Source organism: Mus caroli, unplaced genomic scaffold, assembly GCF_978045245.1.
Source record: "Mus caroli unplaced genomic scaffold, Mus_caroli_1 scaffold_12, whole genome shotgun sequence".
Lineage (NCBI taxonomy): Eukaryota > Metazoa > Chordata > Mammalia > Rodentia > Muridae > Mus > Mus caroli.
Genome location: NW_028227267.1, coordinates 7,252,015 through 7,272,386, shown reverse-complemented (window position 1 = coordinate 7,272,386; position 20,372 = coordinate 7,252,015). Strand labels below are relative to the sequence as shown.

The following is a 20,372-nucleotide window of genomic DNA, read 5'->3' as shown; positions in this document are numbered from 1 at the left end:
CTGTCTAACCAGGTACCTGGGAAGAAACAGCAGAATTGGAGGGGTTGTGGAGAAGCTCAGGCCTCCTGGGGGTTCTGCCTTGCGACTATCTATGTCAGATTCCTGGAAGGAAGTAGGGAAGGGTGTTAAAAATCTAGAGTTCTCCTGCTCATCTTTGTAGTTCACTCTGCATTGTTGGCAGAGCAGGGCTCTCTGACTGGATTATGCCATCGGAGCAGCTGTTTGTATGTGTGTCATTAGTCATGAGGGCCAATTAAAACCAGCAGAGCCTGCCATGTGCTGGCACCATGTGTGCTTCAGTGGGAGCTCTAAGACTGAGAGCTGACAGCTGATGCAGGTCAGTGTCTGCTGCATCCCGATGACAGATAGCTTCTGCTGTCACAACAGTGGAGTGCTTGAGTCTTGACGAAATCTCTATTCTCAAAATAGGTCCTCAAAATATTTGAAAGAATTGAGAGTTATTTTTAGAGATGTAGCTAAAGAACAGTGATTGATGACCCATACGCCTCAAGTGTCCTCTGGAGTTTTAAAAAGTTAGACCCACACTTGTACAAAAGAACAAAAACAAGAACCAGACATCCCATAGTCTGGACCACAGTGGTGGGAGTTGGACTTGAGATTAGGGAACTGCTAAGCAGAATCCACACAGACTAGGAGAACTAGTAGAGGAAATACCCCCATGGTACTCTTTTGGGTTTCAGTGAAACCATCCTTAGAAATCATTCTAAAATGTCTAAGTTCATGTTAGCTTTTCAAAGAGGACAGTAATATAGAAGAATATAGGAGAACTGTTCCCACCTGGCTACAGAGCTTCTTGAAAGCAATCATAGTTGGCCAACCTTGGTCCAGCATCAGATGCATTTGGAGACACGTTTACCTTCAGGGTGTAGCTTTTAGTTGGAGATCGGTTCATTATGGCAGGTTGCTTACTGTAGGAGAGACATACCAGAATCATGGCCAAATGAAGAAACAACATACACATATCTCCCATTCCATCTCATGTCATGCACATGGGGCTGACTGTTTCCTGCTCCCATCTAGAAGTGTTCAGTCTAGTGCTTCATAGTACTTCTTCACTAATGGAGTTGTATCATGGCAAGTCAGACTTGCTTGTCTGGATTTTGACATTCTTACTCAGGTATATGCTGTACAAAAGTCCTTTGTGCACTTAACACCCTTGATGCCATAGTGACTATTTCCCATGCTATATGGGAAGCTTACATATACTTTCTATGGGCAAATGTGTGGTACTGCCCACCTTCCATTTAAGGTTGTTTCATTTTTAGTAGCTTCTTAGTGACAGCACCAGAGAGTCTCTGTAACTACTGTCCCGTTGTCACAAGAAGTTCTTAACTAGGAATACTGCAAACTAGCTCCTCAGGGAGAAGTTTCAGAATACATAAGTCTGTGTCCCATCTAGGCCTCAGGTGGTTGTCACCAGGTATGGGCTTTGTCCTTCATGGCTTACTAAAACCAAAGAGGTCTGGACATCTGTTAATAACCACTGTTGACTAACATGTTGCTTGAAGGGTGGTAGAGCAGGCAGGTACAGAGAGGACAGGTAGTTTATATTTGGGAACCTCAAAACTTCAAAGAGAAGGCTGAGTACCCTGGGGGAAAGAAAGTGGAAAAAAAAAAGCATAAAATGTATGGTGTTGATGACCTAGGTTATAATTTGTAACCAAAATTGTAAATACACTTCTTCATTATTCTAAACATGTTCATGTTCTACTTTGTTTTCCATTTTTATAATAATACTCGTGTAAATATATTCACGGTAAAGCAATTTTGGAAAAGACTTTTCACTATCCTAGAAATCTGTTCATTCAAGGAGGCATGATTAGACTATGTTGGTTGAAAGAGAATTGAAACTACTAAGAAAACTGAAATTGCACACTCAGTGACGTACTTGAGAACACTCTGAGAAAGTCTGTCCTCGATCCCCTGGGCTCAAACTCAGAGGCAACCCTGCATCTAGGAACAAAGCCAGTCGAGAACTTTAGAGGAACTGACTCGTGGGTATTTTTCCATTTCTCAAAAATCTCTGCCTTTGCTTTTTTTTTTTTTTCATATCTTGCTAAACATCAAGGAAAAAAAACCTTTTTCATGGGACTTTTCAGAAATGAATACATTAAAAAACAATGTCATACAATATCCTTCTGCCTTCCTGTAAAGTTAAAACCAAAGTGTAGGATTTGCATACAAGAAAAGATCATCGCGCGTGGGGAATGAGTGGCAGCCTGGCCCCAGATAGATGCTCAGTAAGCGTTCCTTAAAGCACTGGTTCCAACAATGCAGTGGAAGTTAGGCAGACACAGGTAACTCGGATGTCATCTATATTTCTTAGATGTCTATGCTAAGGTTGTAGTTTGTTATTAATATATAAAACAGAGATGGAAAGGTAGCCCAATGGTAGAGCATTTACCATGTGTGAAGCTGTAGGGTCAGTTCCCAGTACCTTCACATGTTTACAAACACACACACACACACCATTCACCAACTACCTACCTGCCTGAGTTTTGGAGTGATTCCAACAGTAGCCCTTGGTTGATGTTCTTGTTACCTTCTTGCTGTTCTATGGACAATCTCTCACACAGCAGCCCAAGTGAGCTTGTTCAGAGAGAGAGCTAAAAGTGTGTCACAGCATGGGCTAGAGTCCTTAGGCTTTGCCTGGCTCTTAGACTTCAACAAACACCAACAAAGGCCTCCTGGGTCTTATATTCAGGGGAGGGGGGAGGAGGGTTTGCCATTCTATCCAGCATTGCAGACCAGCACCTGCCAGGTTCACTCTGTTCTAAGATACTTTCGTAGCTGCTGTGTCTGCCTGGAATGCTCTTCCCACTACCACTGTCCCTGACCTTTGCTTTTTGGGTCTCAGGTCAAATGCCACACCGTCCCTTCTTAAACCTTCATCAGTTAATCACAGCCCTGTGAAGCTGTAGTTCCTCAAAACTACTGCCATATTTGTGGTTCCCTTTCCTATGAGAACTTAAGTAGAAAGAAAAACTTAACAATGATCAAAGAATACTAAATAAACAAATGAGCAAAGTATGGAAGGATGTCCGCCTCGCGCCCCCCCACCCCCAATGGCGATGGTGATTAGAGGAAGGAAGAGGGTTTCCGGTGATTTTAACTGATCTTCCCCCTTGTTCATTTGTATTCACTCATATTTCTGAAAGGATCCTCTTTCCCAGTGCTTAGCAAGGCTCTAGAAATTGGTTTTGAGGATGCAGAAGTGGTTTTGCCAGTTGCAGAGAACGTGTAATTTGCATGTGCGATGCTGCAGCTAGGTCCTGAATTAATATCTGCCATATACTTTAAAACTTCCACTCAAAGGGAGAAGGTTTCTCGACGTTCTGTACTGATTTGTTGACCCATGTTTCCGTGTGGGATAAAAAAGCATGTGCTATGCAGCAAGGCACAGATATGCATAGCTTTATCTCGCACGTTCCCGACCCCCCACCCCACTTGCCAGCTTTGTTCTGGCAATCAGAGAGTTACTTTGCTCCAGGGAAAAATCCATTATATACAGCAGCACATGAGATTTGCTTCAGTACACACTGTGTTTTTGTAAAGATAATATGCAGCTGTTAGTTCTACATTAACAGCAAGACTGGCTGGACTGTGTGCCTGTTTTCTAGAAAATAATAATTCACACCATGGCTTGTTCGTTTCTGAGTTGTCTGGCTTAGTTGTGTAACTTAGCCAGTAATGGAATCCCATGTGCTAACTGCTTCCTGTTCTAAAAGTTAATAGGCATAGGAATTTGCAGCCTTAAAACACCAACGTTTTTGGAGACTCGTCTCACACTGCTAGCCTAAGCTGATCTTGAACTTAGGATCCCAGTTTTAGATGCTGGGGTTACACATTTTCTGCTCTTCCCAGCCCAGAAGTTACTAGGTGGTTATTATTTCTGTTGTTGCTGTTGCTGTTCATTTGTTCTTCTGTGTTTTAAAGCTGAGCAGGCACACTGGGTGGGATTTATGAGTAACTTTGAGAACTTGCTCAGGTTGCTAAGTAAATCAAAAAACAGAATTCCAACAGCTATGGCCCTGAACAAGCAAGGCTCACGTTCACTCGTAGTGTCCAGGACCCATGTTGCAACCTCAGCATTGCATCCTAGAAATCTGTGCACACAGGATTATGAGAGGGAAGAAGAAACAGACAGACAGACAAACAAACAAACAAACAAACAAAAACGCAGAGGGAAAAAATTAACAACTAATTTAAAAACAGAAAGAAGTTGGCATTTTAAAACTGGTAGTCGTATTTTTTGTGTGGGTTTGGCATCAGGTGGTCAGGGCCAGAGCTCCACAGCATATGCATCTGCCCCAAGCTGTGTCAAGGCCATTCAAGGCCAGTTATAAAGTCCTGTTTCTGTCGCATATGTCAGGCACTTGCAGAAAGTGCTCACCTTTCTTGGTGTTCTTCAGAGTCTCTCCTACAGTGCATGTGAGCTTAGTCATTTATGTTCAGGAAGCCCTATGGCTTGGAAGAGCAGTCCGTATGAGAACAGGGAGAGTTGAAAGGGGAAGTCTACGTTCTGGGGCCAGTGCTCATTTCTAACAGCATTGGTGAGAGTAGGTCTATCCTGCTGCAGGAAAGCTTTGTGACACTGAGGTCTCCTTCTCACAGGGATCTTATTTGGCTTGTTAGTTATCGATCACCCCCACCCCCACCCCCAACTTCCCCACCTTCTTTGGCTTTCTAAAAACACACCAGGATTTTTTTTCCCACTAGATGAGAAAAGACACCCTGAAAATAAAGTTGACTTATCCCTAGTAATTGGAATACAGACCCAGAAAATGCAAAGCCACCGCGTGTAAATGTTGCTTGGCATGAAACACGTGAGTGGGACTCAGCCTGGTGACTGAGAGCACTAGAAGATGCCGTCTGCCCAGCTAAAAGACCCAGCAGTAGGGCCAGCTATTGTAAAGCCCCTCCGCCAGATGAACAGGGACCCTTCTCTGGTCACAATAGCCATTCACACTGAGCACTCTCATTAAATATTCAGTCTGTGCTTCCGGCAGCTCATTAAGGGCCCCAGCAAGCAGTGACGTGGATGCTGGAAAGCTGAGGGCTGGCCAGCATCGCAGGCAGAGGCTGCATGAACTGCTCATAGCCTTTCTGTTCACTGCCTGTCCTATGATGACCACTGTGTGCTCCCTGCTTTGCTTGAAGTACAGGTAAAAACAAAGCTGAACTAAAGGCAAGCAGAAAACACCTGCAGGCTTAGCTGTTGTCCGGAAAGGGCCTCTGATTTGGGCATGCTTTTCCTATTGAAGCCCCCTTACCCCTTTAAAAGCTGTCTGAGGATTTGGGGCCTTAGCTAAGCACAGACAATGTGGTGCTATTGTAGAGCTGGGCTGTTTGATGACTGTATTGGATTCAAGGTGTGGTTTTGAACTTGGTACTTGGGGGCTGTTAGTCAGAAGCTCACACAGTTCCTCTGTCATGATCCAGCTGTAGAGATAGTGGGTAGAATCCTCATGTCTCGTGCAGGAGTTTACTCTGTGCCAAATTCTCACTTATTTGAGTAGTTTGGAGCTCTGGGGTTGGAGTTGGCTGTAATAAGAGATGGCTATTCAGACATTTGGGGTTGCTCCAGTGTGCTAAACGCTGTGCTTGCATTTGTTCTATTTTTCCTTGGGTTTGCCATCAGTGCTGTGTGATGTTTCAAGCTGGGAAAAACTGTTAAAGAAGGATCTTGAAATGATAAACTTAGACAAAGTGTATTTCTTTCTGTGCTCACTGTTGGCGTCTTTTTCTTTTCCACACAGAAAATGTTTTCAGACTGCTCATTTCTATGTGGAAGACAGCAGTTCACCTCGGGTGGTCCCCAACGAAAGTGTTCCTATTATTCCCATCCCCGGTAAGTGAGGCACCACGGGACCCCCACGGTTGCTTTCTCTTTTGTTCTCTGTTTTATGTGATGCCTGTGACAAAATATTACTGTCATGGCTGTGTGACGCTCTCCTGGTCTATACCAAGATATTCAGTCTAAGACTAAGGTAATAAAAATGTTCGTCCCTTTGCCCATCTACAAAGTAAAATCCTTGTTGAAGAAGCAAATACCTCAGGGTTAGAGTAGGGCAGCATCACCATTAGGAGAGAGAGCCACAGCAGTGGAGTAGAGAATTCTAACAATTTTAAATCACAATTTGTGAACATATTTTCAAAGGTGACTTTTCCTGCAAGAGTCTGTACTCAGTTCTTTTGGAGTAGTGGACACTCTGGTGATGATATTTGTGCGAGAGTCCAGGGGTGGTTACCATACTGCTCTGCTGCAGCACAAGCCTAGAAGAGTTACAGTGTGTGTGTGAGGATTGGTAGGACAGACTGGCCTTAGTGCAAGCAAATGCTGCAGACACTTGGCAGCTCGGAAGGGGACTGGCGGTCATAAGTAGGATGTGCGACTTCAAGATCTTAAACACCCACCATTTGTCTATTTGTGTTAGCATCCTTTTCCTGTTGTCAGATATGAACCTTGTTCTGCTGAATTTTGTCGTGTGTGTGTGTGTGTGTGTGTGTGTGTGTGTGTGTGTAAATACAGATTCTGATGTCTTATGCAGAGACTACTTTTAATAGTGTATCCCTCTGTGCCTGCAGCTCTAATAATCTTATGGAGTGCTTACCAGCTAACCTATGTTACTTTTCTGAGATCATTTTACCTTGAATGGGAACTGTATAAGGGCAAATGGACAGATTCTCAGGGATACAACACTAGCTACCACACAGTAGGCAACTTTAAACTATTAGGTGGATACCTGGATGTCAGAAAAACATTTAAAAATTTATAAAAGCCATTGTATGCAACTCAAGGTTACAATCATTTTCTGGCTATCAAAAAGCAAATTTGTTTGCAGTGTTATCGCTAGGTGTGGTTATGGTTGGGGACTTAATTGTCGCTTTATGTGTCAATAAAAGTTGTCATTAAATATTGCTGGAATTGGCTATATTCTAGGTAGCCTTTTCTCACTAAAAGTTGTGAAAGAAACAGGAAGGGTAACAGAATGGCCTTGCTGGTTCCTGCTAGATAGGCAGCTGAAGAGTTTAATGCAGGTGGGGACAGGTTCTGTGACAGCCTAGGAACTTTTATCCTTGGTGAAGGAGCTGCGCCCTAGTGAAGTAGTAGCAGAAAGGACTGAACAGGCTTCTCACTATGGATGCTCCATCTCCTGGCCTCAAAGGAGCATTGTGTACACCCGCTTCCCCCCTGCATTGCCTAGGGTATGTCTTTACTGCATCAGTAAAGCCAGCTTTCACGAAGAGCCATCGTTGTCTGGGTTCTCTGTTCAAATTCTCTCTGGTGTGACCCATATCCACAGTGTGAACTGTGTCCACACACTGCTGTGAGTGTTAGGACTTCCATTCAGTAGAATCCTTTCAAGATTCCACCATAGTGCTGCCTCGGTTTACCTTTCAGTAGGTCTCTTAGACCAGAAGTTGGTTCTGAATGTTTTCTGCCTTGTGGGTGACCTTTTAAATCACTGCATTGCACACTCAGCCCAAAAGCAACTCTTTGAATACATGTTTTCCTTTTTGTTGGGATGGGGCTTTCTTGTTCTGTATCCCAGGCTGGACCTGCATTAAAAAGCCTCCTGGTTTAGTCACTTGGGTGTGGTGGCTCTAAGTCTGTATCATCCATCATACATGGCTACTGTGCTGATTTTTGTTAAACCCTAAAGCATTAATAGAATCAGTAAGATGTGCCAACTTTCAGAGAAAATTATTTTTTAACCTTTTTACTGCATCCTTTGAGTATAGGAATTTATACAAAGTTTTAAATTTCTATTTATCAGTTTTACTAGTTTTGACTGGAATGCAGGAATTTGAGCTCCCCGGTGTGTTCTGATGTGATACAGGAGAGGCAGTCTTTTATAAGGTCTCTAACGAGTCAAGACACTCTGGCAGCCCCATCGTCACCCATCCCACCTGATGTGCTGACGTGTAAATTGAAGATGGATGATGTCGGCATGCGAGGACTCCAGCTACAAGAGCATTTTCCACATTACTAAAGCAAATGCTGTGTGTGTGTGTGTGTGTGTGTGTGTGTGTGTGTGTGTGTGTGGTGTATGGGCCCAGTGGTGGGGGCCTAGTTAAAGTGTGAAAGCCTCAGCAGTATGGAACGGAGTTGACTCCAATTTTTCACTGTTGAGTTTTCAAAATCAAATGTTCCATGGTTTCTAGTTTCTTGTTCTGATGGGAGTAGAAAGCCTGGCAGAATGTGGCAATCCAGCAGTCAGTCACTGTGTAGACTTTGTATCTTCTAAGATATTAATGTAGAGACAGGGTTCTGCCTTTCAGATATATTACGTTTTTGAAGCAAGCCTGCTAGAACCATGTTATTATTAACAACAATACATATTGCACTTTTAAAAGTCCCAGCTACTAGATATGCTAGAATATTCGTGGAAGCTCACCAGTAAAGATCCAGAGGAAGAGGCTCATGAGTTTAAGGCTAGCCCATACTATGCAGCAAGCCATGCCTTCCCAAAGCCCCACAGCAAGACTAATTGGGGACATACTACTTGGTAACAAGAATACTTGGGTAGAATGCTTACCCACATTCCTGAAACCTGTGGTTCAGTCTCAGCACCACACAATGCTGATGATTAGGTCTCTTTGTTTATGTGTGTGTGTGTGTGTGTGTGTGTGTGTGTGTGTGTGCACGTGCGCATATGTGTGAATGTTTGTATGAATGTGTGTGTATATATGTATGTACACATGTATGTACATATGTATATATGTATGCATGTATGTATGCATATGTATGTATCTAAGATGCCAGGCATCTCTTAGGCAAACATTCTGCCCTTGAACTGTACTTCTTGCCAGATGCTATTCTTCTGAAACAACAAATGTGAATAAAATTTTCATTAGTTATTAATGAAGCATTAGCAATGTATATTATATCAAGAGTGTATTTACTATAGTTTATCATTGTTTTAGATTTCTTTTGTAGATACACTTTTTAAAATTAGAAGTTAGTTCTTAAAACCTGCTAAAAGAAAACACTAGAAGATAGATAGCACTGTGTAACATGTCAAAACCAAACGTCCTTAAAAATACTTTTTCCAGATATTAGAAAACCTAAGGAAATGTGGGGGCTGTCCATAGCCTAGGAATCCAGCAATGATTCACACCTTCCCAGAAGTTAAAATACAGTCTAATAATTTGAAGGTCACCAGTTTCAGCTGGGTGCCAGCTTATAAAAGGATTTATACATGGTGTTTAAAACCTTGGAATTAAATCAACCTTGTTGGCATATTTTATTTATGCAAAGATTATCTCCAAAGGAGATTCATTGGCCTTTTGACTATAAAGAACCCCTTTCTCCATTGACTTCATTGTGTCAAAAGATTTCTTTTATGTCAGGAAATAAAATGCTCTCATCTCCAAACACTCCCTATATCCCAAGTTTGATTGAGACAAAACTCTATTGTGCTCTAACTTGAGAACTACAATCTTGATAGCATTCTTTTCTTTTGTGTTTATTTTATCTTCCTATGTTGACATGGACTAAACCTGGAGGCCTGAAATTGGTCTCTGGGAGCTAGACAGGCAGTCAGAAGGGAACTAGACTCTTGGGATTGAGATTTGTCCACTAGCGATGTGCTTATCAGGACCAGGTCCTGTCTCAGGGGGATACTGGGGAAGCATTTGAGCGGCAGCAATGTGGAGCCCTGTACTAGAGTTGTGTATGTTCTCACTGCCCATAGGTGGAATCAACTGGAATTTGGGGTAAGGTTTAGAAATTTGCTGAGGGTTAAGTGAACCTTGCACAAGAATTTTTTTTTTAAGAGTGGGTGTCCTAAGGACATCAGAAAAAATTTTTTTTTCAAGACAGGGTTTCTCTGTGTTGCCCTGGTTGTCCTGGAACTCATTCTGTAGACAAGGCTGGCCTCAAACTCAGAAATCTGCCTGCCTCTGCCTCCCAAGTGCTGGGATCAAGGGTGTGCTCCACCCCTGCCCAGCGATGTCTGAAATCTTAATGCTATTTATTTACATACATGCCCGACCACTTCCCAAGTCAGCAAGGGGGATATTTTTTTGAATAGATCTTTATTCAGTGAGATCAGCAGCTAGTACCTTGGCATCAGCAATGTAAGCTTTTCAGGCAGTGAAGCAGGCATATCATTTTGATTCTTTTGTTGTGAGAAAAATCTGTTCAAATGTCAGGTCTGTACTAAGAAGGAACTTGGCTCTGGAAACAGCCTGGTCACAGCAGAGGGCTGATGGACACTGGGCAAGTACCTTCATTTCTCTAGAGCATGTGTTTTCTCCCCTGGGTTATATGGTCCAGAGAGAGCAAGTAGTACCGAATGACAACTCACAGTTATTCAAATACCTCACTTGGTATTTCTGCTAGCACTCAGTGAACTAGGCATTGTCATTGCTGCCACTTCCCCCAGATAGTAGAAGGGAAATCCCAGGGAGGCAGCCACAGCCAAGGCAACATGGCTCTGGCTTTTCTGCTCATGCTATTGAGCATACATGCCTGATAGATAGAAGCTGTTGATTCAGCAGGGCTGATGAAAAGAACAGGATTCTCCTGATGGCTGGGTTAAGTGCTGCAGTTAGGACTATCCTTTGCTATTGACTTTTTTTCTTCTTTGGTGTCAAACCATAGACGATAGCAAGAAAGTTAACTCTTTTTATCAGTTTTCCTTTTAAGAGAGACATTAAATTTAGCATGGGTAGAGTAGGTTGGAGAAGCCTAAGGTATTGGTGACTTACTGCTTATCATTCTAAAGATGCCAGGACTTACTGTGCATCTGTGAAGGGGATTTTCTTTATGACCAGATGCACTGGCCCTTACTCCTAGCAATGGCCTGTGATGAGCTCCCCATCATCTAAGCTTTGATGCCTTCTTCTGGGCAAAAGTTGCTTTATTCCCTTCATCCTCTACTGCCCCGCTGTTGGCACTTACAAGGAGGTTTTCTTGTGGATTAGTCCACATGAAAGGACTGCCATTTTCATGGTGTAATTTCATGGTGTATATATGCATATAAACCTTTGGAGCTAAGAATGAACCATCATATTTGATAACAGAAGTTCACACTTCATAATCTGATTCTCAGCTGATTACATCAAACTTTTTTTTTATAATCAATGGCTTTAGTGATAACACGAGGTGGCCTCCTTTTTACCTAACAGATATTCTATCGTAGAAAATTCTGCAAATGAGAATCCTGGCACAGAGTGACCGTTATTTATCAGTGTAACCGAGGTATTCTACTCAATGCCATGTTCTTCCTTTCACCTCTTCTAACTTTAAGAATGAAGACACTACATCGCAACCCGGGCTCTGACTTGGCCAAAGCTCAGCTCAGCCATTCACTTTAGATAAGTGGCCTCAAGTGTCCTTATGTGTATCACAAAGATACTTTGTTTCCCTACTCCTGGATCCTGTAGAGCAGACTGCATTCAAAGTGTTGTCCTAGGCTTTGGCAACCGGGACATGTTTAATGATGTCTCTCTCCAAATTATACCAACTCCATCTTTATATTGTTTCCCTGTCTATCCCAGTAATTGACTTTTAAGTCTGGAGTTTCCACAGAATATACCTTCAGTTCTAGCCTACCCCTTTTCTTCATGCTTCTGCAACTATTACATCCATCAGTGGCTTCCTAATCACATCTAACATGTTCATGGCAACAGCTGTGTTCAATATGCAGATTACATCCTGGTTTTTCCCCTCACTTTCTTATGTGGATTTGAGTTCTGGCACAAATGTTGCCCATGAACAGGGACCATCTTCACAATATCTGGCTGATGCCAGGTGCCTAGTCAGTGATTTATATAGCTGTTACCCACTGCGGGCTTTCCCTGAGTTGGAACACACTCTGATGGATCAACACCCAACGTTCTGTGCCATACCCAACTGTGATGGCTAATCTTGGTTGTCAACTTGACACACTCTGAAAAGAGAATTGCCTTCACTTGATTAGCCTATGGGCACGGCTGTGAAGCATTTTCTTGATTGCCAATTGATGTAAGAGGCCTCAGCCATTGTAGAGGACACCATCCACTAGGCACATGGGCCTGGGCAGTATAAGAAAACCTGGAGCAACCAGCAAGCAATGCTTCTTTCTGCTTCTGCTCTGGGTTCCCTCTTGAGCTCCTGCCTTGGCTTCCTACCTTTCCTATCCAAGATGTCTTTAGCCAGAGTGTTTCATCACAGCAATGGGAAACCAAACCAGAACACCATCCATCCTTCAGTTCATCTTCAGGAAATTGTTTTCTTGTAAGAGGAGGAGGCATGTATTACCTATACCAGGGCACATTTTGATACAGAGTGGGTGCATGCAAAGCAATGGTCATTAATTAGTTCTTCTATGATCTGTAATCGAACTTGTTTAGGAAGAAATAACATCTTGTAGATGGACATTTTCCTACACCAAGAGGGATCTTTCCAGGTCAAAACTGAGCAGACCAGGCTTGTAGTACTGTTCAAAATCGTTGAGAAAACTTACTAGAAAAATTATCCAAGAAATAGTTGACCAGAGCTTCTCGTTAATTTCTGTGTTATATTTATCTTATGACAGAAAAGATATATGACCCCTGTACTGTTTCTCTTGAGTGAAGCACAAGTGATGTGTTATCTGAGCAGTTGGCAGTCGTCTATATAGCATGCCTCTGTGTGCACATCTGCCCATGTAGTGCTCGAATGATGGTTTTGATGGTACCCAGGATTCCAGAGTGTATGGATTGGGTATGGCTTAGTTTCCTTGGATAAAAATGCAAATGAAAGATATAGTGCATCATGTGTTTCCATGGTGACCATACTGAGTGCTACTTAGGTTAACTGCATATCATCATGGGCTAACAAGCAGTTTGATCTTTGCAGTTGCTCACAGTCTAGAAGAAAAGGAGTTTACTTTGAACTTGAAAGCATTTCTTTTCAGGACTTGCTATGGGCTGTGTCCTTCAAATGCTATGGTTTTTTACCTTCGCATTTTGATGTCTTGAAAACCTTTTATGTTACCCATAAAATATCTGAATGTAACAAACAGGTTCCCCCCCCCCCATTTTGAACCAAGCTCCATGTCCTTCATCCCAGTGCCATAAATTTCTGGGACTTAGAAATTTCAAACAGTGACCATAGAATAAAATATTGGTGTCACCCAATAATTAACTGTGCTACTCTGCCCTTGCGAACTGTTAAAAAGTCCAAAGATGTGTTTATCCTTGGACACTTAGGTTTTTGAGATTTCCCCAACTATGTGCATATTAATCCTTTTATTCAGTCAGCCTGAGGACCTTTCATTGCCATATGACTCTAGTTATAAAATTCACTTACTTCTAAACATCTTAAGTGATCAGATAATTTTGGAAACTTTTCTTGAATAGCATTCTGCTAAATATTCTGGGCAAACATTTTGGCTCTTCATAGTTTGCTAATGCTGGTTAGATCGTGGAAGCTATAGATGTCTTGGGCGTACAGAGTGATTGCATATTCATGAACATATTCAATCCTGAAATATTTGTAAATAACTTGGCAATTTTTTCATAAAGTTTACTATTAAAGCAATTAGGGCTTTAATTGTTCACACGGAGAGAGACTCCGTGTTTGCCGAGTACCAGCAATTCTGTTTAAATAATGTTTCAAGGCTGAATGATTGAGATTATGGACATATAAATCACCTTTCTTAAACAAAGTATAAGAGTTGCTGTTTTCCACTGAAGAATGATTCAAGTTTGAAAATGTCAATAGATGCAAAAAGCCACCCTAGAGCATTGCTCTCTCAAAAGGAAGTGGAGAAAGAATGACAGAGTCAATGTTAACTGTCACCAGATGAAGAGAAATCAGATTGTCAGGCCTGCATCTATAAAATTCTTGCCAAAGTAGGACCTCGTTTACACATACAGATCTTCATACCCTTCGCTAAGAAAAGCATCTGCGGCAGTTTAGATGTTTGTGCGTTTGCCAAAGATCTTTCACTCTGAATAAAGTAAATGTCATGTCTGTTGTTTATCTCAAATTCAGCCGAGTATTTTTTAAAGGAAATATTTGTGGGGGAGGGCTGAGGAAGGAGGAGTTCCGAGTGGCAGTGAGGGGGTGGGTGTGGCCATTTAGCAGAAACAGTCAGGGATCCGACTGGCTTTCTGTAAATAAACCTAAAACATGTATTAGGTTCCTTTCAAAGTTACGAAATAAACTGGGGTGTGTGGAGTATTCTAGTATCTACATCTAGGCTGTCATTACCTCCCCCCAAATCCAGTTAATTCTATCAAATTGATTATTTGGCACCATATAGACACAGCTGCCTTGAACTAAAATTCCGAACACTTAAAGATATAGATGGTTTTGTACAGCTGTTACAAGGACATTTATCCGAGTGAAAAAGATTATGTAGATTTCAGAGACTGAGTAAACTTGGGTGCTGTGTGTTCAAGCCCCAGCCACTGAGTAATAATTGAAAAATTTAAAGCACATGAATTAGCAAAGCTTCCTGACAAATGAGTACCCTTGGTAAGACAAGAATTTTAGCTAGAGTATGATGTATTCCCTTAACTATATACATTGTCTTCAAAATAAGAGGTATGTGTATGGTTTTTGAAACGCCTTATTTAGCCTGCTGGTAAGCAATTCGGCATCCTAACTACACCTCAGTGTAAAATGAAGTGTAAGGCCTTTCCTCAGAAACTTACTTCACTTGATACAGTTTTATCATTTTTCAGCAGATATTTAAGTCACATTTGCTTTCTAAATGCCATTTGTTTTATGAGTGTATTCTGTGTGACCCTGGGTATCATTTCATTTCTCCAGATGACATGGAAGCCATTCCTGTCAAACAGTTTGGTAAACACATCGGTGAGCTCTATTCCAATAGCCAGCATGGCTTCTCGGAAGATTTTGAGGTATGTCTCAAACTGAAAAATAATTTCTAGAAAGTTTATTTTTATCTCATAAGAATTTCTGAAAGTGTGAACTGCATGTATTCTAAGCCTCTCAGGACAATAACTCTGCCAACTGGAGATGTCTTTCTCTTCTTACTGATGTTCTTGTAAACATTTCCCCAAGAAGATGCAGAGAGAGGGAGTTGGCTTCAAGTGCTCTGCATGTGCACGTCTGTGGAGGATGGTCAGTGAGGATGGGTCCTCTGCTTCTTAACTCTAAGGAAGAGCACAGCCACACTGCCAGCTCCCTGATTCCATGTCATTTCTGGGATGTACATGGTATCGTAGAGACAGGAGGTTTGGCATCAGAGAAAGTGGCGGCTCTGCCAGAAGTGAGCTTCCTAAGTTCTTGGGCCAATTACTTCATCTCTGATCTCCAGTTTCCTCATCCTAAAAAAATGGTGCTAACGTCACCCACATTATAAAGTTGTTAGGTTAAAAAATAAACATCTAGAAAGTGCTGGATTAATTATTAATTGACTGTTGTTGTTTTTGTGAGTATTAATCCTTGGAGAGGCGATGTGGGTTAACACAGCCTTCTGATTTTAAGAGCTGGTGTGTAGGAAACAAGGTAGAGAGATGGCAGGTCCCTCGCTGCCAGCTCTGGGTCCCGTGCCAGTTCAGCAGTGACAGGGTGTCAATGAGGAGCTATTAAACAGACTGCCCTTTTCGTCACTGAAGCGCATCCCTGGCAGCAGGGCCCGTGTGGAGCAGGGCAGGCTTTTATGGCAGCTCAGCTGTCTTCTAGCTGTAGGGGTGAGTGGGTTTCTCTTTCCATTTCTACAGTGTAATGGAAATGATGGTAAAGATCCTTTCTCACCCCACCTCTTCTCCCACAATTGGATATGGGGCTCAAATAAAGGAATGGGAAGTCATCACGTGGGGACCATGAAGGATACATACAGCTCTGAGGTGCAATTATCTTGCATGAACAATGAAAAAAATGGGACCAGAGCCCCTGTCTCTATGCAAATTTGGGATCTCCATGGGCCATCAGAAAGGCAATTATATTGACATCCCAGGTTAAATTAAGTTTTTCTCTGAGGTTCTTTGTTATTAGTTTTGTGCTGTTTTGGTTTTGTTTTGTTGGTTGTTTTGGCTTGGCTTTAGGTTTTTATTGGGAACAGTGATAGCAACGGTGGTAGAGAGAAAGAACTTGGCTTTTGTGGAATGAACGGATGCTTGTCAAGTATCTAACGCTGCTATTGGATGCTGACCTCAAAAGGTGCCTGTTCTATGACAAAGAACATGGCTTAAGTCAAACATTTTGTATTCATGAGGACAGCAAATGTGTGCGCTGTTAAAGTGATTTAGTTCAATTGGCTGTTGGCTGGATGGCTGAGCAACAATATTGAGGCATTTAACAATGTTGATGGTATTCAGGACAAACATTTATCCTCTAGAGAACAGAATTTGATCAGGATGATCAAATGCAACTCCGCTTTCTCAATTATTTATGATTTGAGACCCCAGTGCTATTCATCACAGCTGGTTTTGACACCATTTAATTATTCAAAATAATCAGCTACACCTCTGTATACTTGATCTGACTTAAAGATGGGCTTTGCTGTATCAAAATCATGCCTGGGAACAAATCCTGGGCATTTATTTGTGCCCTATTTCTATCCTAGAAACACTAATATGCTGGGTTAAGGGTTTAATCACCTAGCATCAGTACTGTGAGCTGGGGAAGCTAAGCAGACACAGCCATGATACTTCCATTAGCACCTCCTGACCCCACCTGGGGAAACTGAACGCTGAGTTCCTTCAATCAGAAGACTTCTAGAAAAACTAGTAAGGCAGTGACAGAGAGTGGAGAATCATAGGGCCGATATACTGTGACCTTTTAAATTTACCAAAGCTTTGAAGGATTTGTAAATAAAAGCAATTTCTATTTTAGTAACCTTGCTAAAAGGGAAATGCAGTAACAAGCCATGTGAGAGAATAAGGCTATTTTATAAACAGAGGTAGTAACTGACGGTGTAAGGGCCAAAAAGGAAGTTTTGTGTAATAGGAAGAATAAATAAGTAATTAAAATGAACCCATTATTATGGTCAGGGAGTATAAGCTCATCACAGATTTCCACCCGCTGTGAAGACATCCACAGCCACTGCTTGCTTAGCACAGTGGATTATGTTGTTCATTTCTTAGATCTCATTTCTCAATGACCTCACTATAAAGTTGAAAAACTTTATCCATACAAAAAGCAAGATATTAGGTGGCCAGGTTTTGAAATGGCAGCAGCAGGGGGTTGAGACCATTGCTGTCAAACTCCATTTGGTGAACCCCAGTAGCTTCCAGACTCATGAAAGTAGTGTCCTGTAATGAGCTGGAGGCAAGAAAGAGAAACAAGGGTGTCCTTGACTGCCGTGTATCTGTGCCTTGGAAAAAAATAAAATAAGACACGTGTTTGGGGGCCTCTCCTGCATGTGTAGGTAAGGAGTACATGATCTTTCCATTACACAACCTTTTTAGCCCCAATTTTGGCTTACAGAAAGCCTACTCAGCATCTAAACAGAAGCCTCCAGGTAGCAAATCACTGATCTTTGTGAGAATACCCCCTCACGCTCAGAGTTAGTGAGGCGAGGTAAAATAAGTGATTATCAACTAGTCCTTGTCTGTGTGCAAGGTTCAGTGATGAATTAGAACAGTTCCATTTGGTGGTGCTGGGAGGAGACCAGGGAAAAATGAAAAGGTCTAAAACCAATCCGCTCTAGCCCTTCTGAGCCTCTCCAGTTACGTCTAGAGAGCCCCTGTGAGCGTTGACTGGCTATTTCAGTGCCAGTTCCCCTTGCCTCTGCTGGATTTTGAATCTTGGGGTTAAAAAAAATGGAGTGAGTAACTGTCATATTTTAAGGATGCAATTGCTAGCGGGGGGCGGTGGTTGGAAACAGTCCACTTGAATAATTTTGAGTCTCTGTCTAGAGGTGAAGCTGCAAACCAGTGTTTCATCTTCTCCAGATAAATTGTGAACAGTCTCCAAAGATGGGGCCATTGCATCTCTAAAAGGTTCTCTAGCCTGTGAAAATCATAGTGTGTCTTGTCCACTGGGCTTCCTGGAGAGTGGCTTTCCCAGAGTGGCTTGATTTTCTTTTTGGCTTTTTTGTTTTGTTTTGTTTTGTTGTTTTTGTTTTGCTTTGTTTTGTTTAATATCAGAAACCTCTTTCCCAGCCCCTACAATCACAAAGCAGAAGGCTTCTTAAAGTACAGTGTTGGCTAATACACGGGGGTTAGAGGGATCAGAAGTTTAAAGGCTGGGCATGGAGATGAGGCCAGAGGACCACGGCCCTTGCCACAATCCTTTGGGGATGGACTCTGCTCCAATTAACTGCTGAGCTAAAAGTGGACCGGTTGTTCATCTTAAATTGCGAACACAAATCTTGGCCACCTGAGCCCATGCGCTGAGGGACTAGTGGCCCCATTGTTTTGTGTCACGAATGGAGACTTCAGTGACTGCTGCTGATGTGGAACAGGGAAGTCCCTGGAAAGATATGTCATGCTGCACAAGGACTGAGGGGTGGCAGCATCTGACCCTGGAGGAGCTGTGTATTCGGTCTTGAATGTTAAAGAAACGTATGTGTGTTTGCTTAGTTTGGTTTGGTTTCTCTCAAGACAGGGTTTTTTGTTTTGTTTTTGTTTTTGTTTTCTGTGTAGCCCTGGCTCTCCTGGAATTCACTGTGCAGACCGAGCTGGCCTCAAACTCAGAGGCCTCCCTACCTCTGCCTCCCTAGTGCTGGGATTAAAGGTATTTGTCACCACCACCTGGCTAAGAAATGTGCTTTCAATCCTTATCAAGAAAAGTTAACTGTTAGCCAAGCGGTGGTGGTGCACGCCTTTAATCCTAGCACTTGGGAGGCAGAAGCAGGCAGATTTCTGAGTTCGAGGCCAGCCTGGTCTACAAAGTGAGTTCCAGGACAGCCAAGGCTACATAGAGAAACCCTGTTTTGAAAAGAAAGAGAGAGAGAGAGAGAGAGAGAGAGAGAGAGAGAGAGAGAGAAGTAACTTTAAGTAAATCCTTTTATAAAAGGGGTTGAACGATTTTTTTAAACTTTATGACCCTGTGCCTGAAAGGAATTTTATTGTACAGGCCAACTGTGGGATGGTAGGAAGGGGCTCTGAGCAAAGGCCATGGGTTTGGATAGTGGGGGAAATGTGTCACCTTTCTGAAGAGCACAGGTTTAAGGCTGAGATGAGAACAGGAGCTGGTAGAAGATAAGAGCATTGAAAGAAAGTCAGCTTTAATGGCCAAAGACAAGATGGTGACGGCACAGCTTGGCAAACCTCTGTTGAGGACCAGCTTTCTGTTGGATTGTAACAGCCCTGGACTAGTCATGACTTAATAATGCATTGCACTGTCTGTAGGTCAGTCCCCTTAACATACCGGGTGCAGAGGATTTTCTTCCGGAGTTCTTTGTTGGGTTATCTGAAGGACATGTAGGTAGTATTTCTTTGGATGGTACCACAGAAAGACAGGCTGGCGGGCCTTCCCATGCCCTCTAGCTGGCCTCTCCCCCAACAACTCCGAGGAGGAGTTTTAGCCCAGTACATCTCCTGAGAACTCTGCCAGTAGCAAATGATAGTATTTTCATGTCTTCTTATTAACTTTAGTTTTAACTTTCAAGCCAACTGTTTTCTCTTGTGCCCCCCCAACCCCTGTGGATGTATATCTGTTAATATTCAGAATATCCACTTTTAGAATTCTAGATTTGTTATATAGACAAAGACAAACAAGCTTAAAATTCTCATCAAAGTGCTAATTAAATAGGTAAATTTCCCATGCACACACCATTGGCCAGGATCACTTTAAAAGGATGGAGCACCTATTAAAATCACACTGACTTTGAAATGCCAGTTCTGGTACAGAGGATATTATCAGCATCTGAAACAGCCAGGACACAGTGCAAGGACTCACAGGTGACATTATTATCCATAAAACAAAATCAGAAGGCCTTAGCCAAACCCACGGGGTCTAGTAAAGCAGACCTAGGATTACTTACGATTCTTTATTTTATGTCATTCACATAATTGGAAACGTGCAGTAGAGACAACTCCTCAGACCAGAGGTTTTAAAAGACAAAAAAGATTTGATTGGCTGCCTCAATTGTGCTTTATAAATGCAGCCCTAGTCAATTGCAGTCTGTTGTAACAGAGGCCCAGCTCTGCCCATGGCTAGGGTAGTCAGAGCCACAGAACAGGGGAGAGAAGAAAAATCAATAGACAGTGAATCTCAAACTAAAGAACTCAAGGCTAAGATCTCAGTATGAAATATCTGACCATCTCAGCTTTAAAGGGTACCTGCCAAAAAGGATGGCTTTTGCCCAGCAGCAACAGGGTGTTGACTTGTCTCTGAGGTTTGTGTACAGGGTATATTGATGCTATTCAGGATGCAAACCCATTTGTGAAATGGTTTGCCTTAAACTGCCCTCAAGCTTTTAAAGCAATTCCAAAAAGCAAGTCCCAGTATT

At 42.3% G+C, this 20,372-nt stretch overlaps 1 protein-coding gene across 4 annotated transcripts in view; it reads left to right on the top strand.

Annotated features, from left to right (window-relative positions):
* Positions 1 to 20,372, top strand: part of Ptprg (protein tyrosine phosphatase receptor type G) — a 682,360-nt gene that overhangs the window by 624,805 nt on the left and 37,183 nt on the right. For all 4 annotated transcript variants that reach the window (XM_021181278.3, XM_021181279.3, XM_029468957.2 and 1 more), the window contains 2 exons: positions 5,781 to 5,872; positions 14,777 to 14,868. In XM_021181278.3, coding sequence (XP_021036937.1) covers positions 5,781 to 5,872; positions 14,777 to 14,868 — 184 coding nt within the window. The remainder of the gene's footprint in view (positions 1 to 5,780; positions 5,873 to 14,776; positions 14,869 to 20,372) is intronic.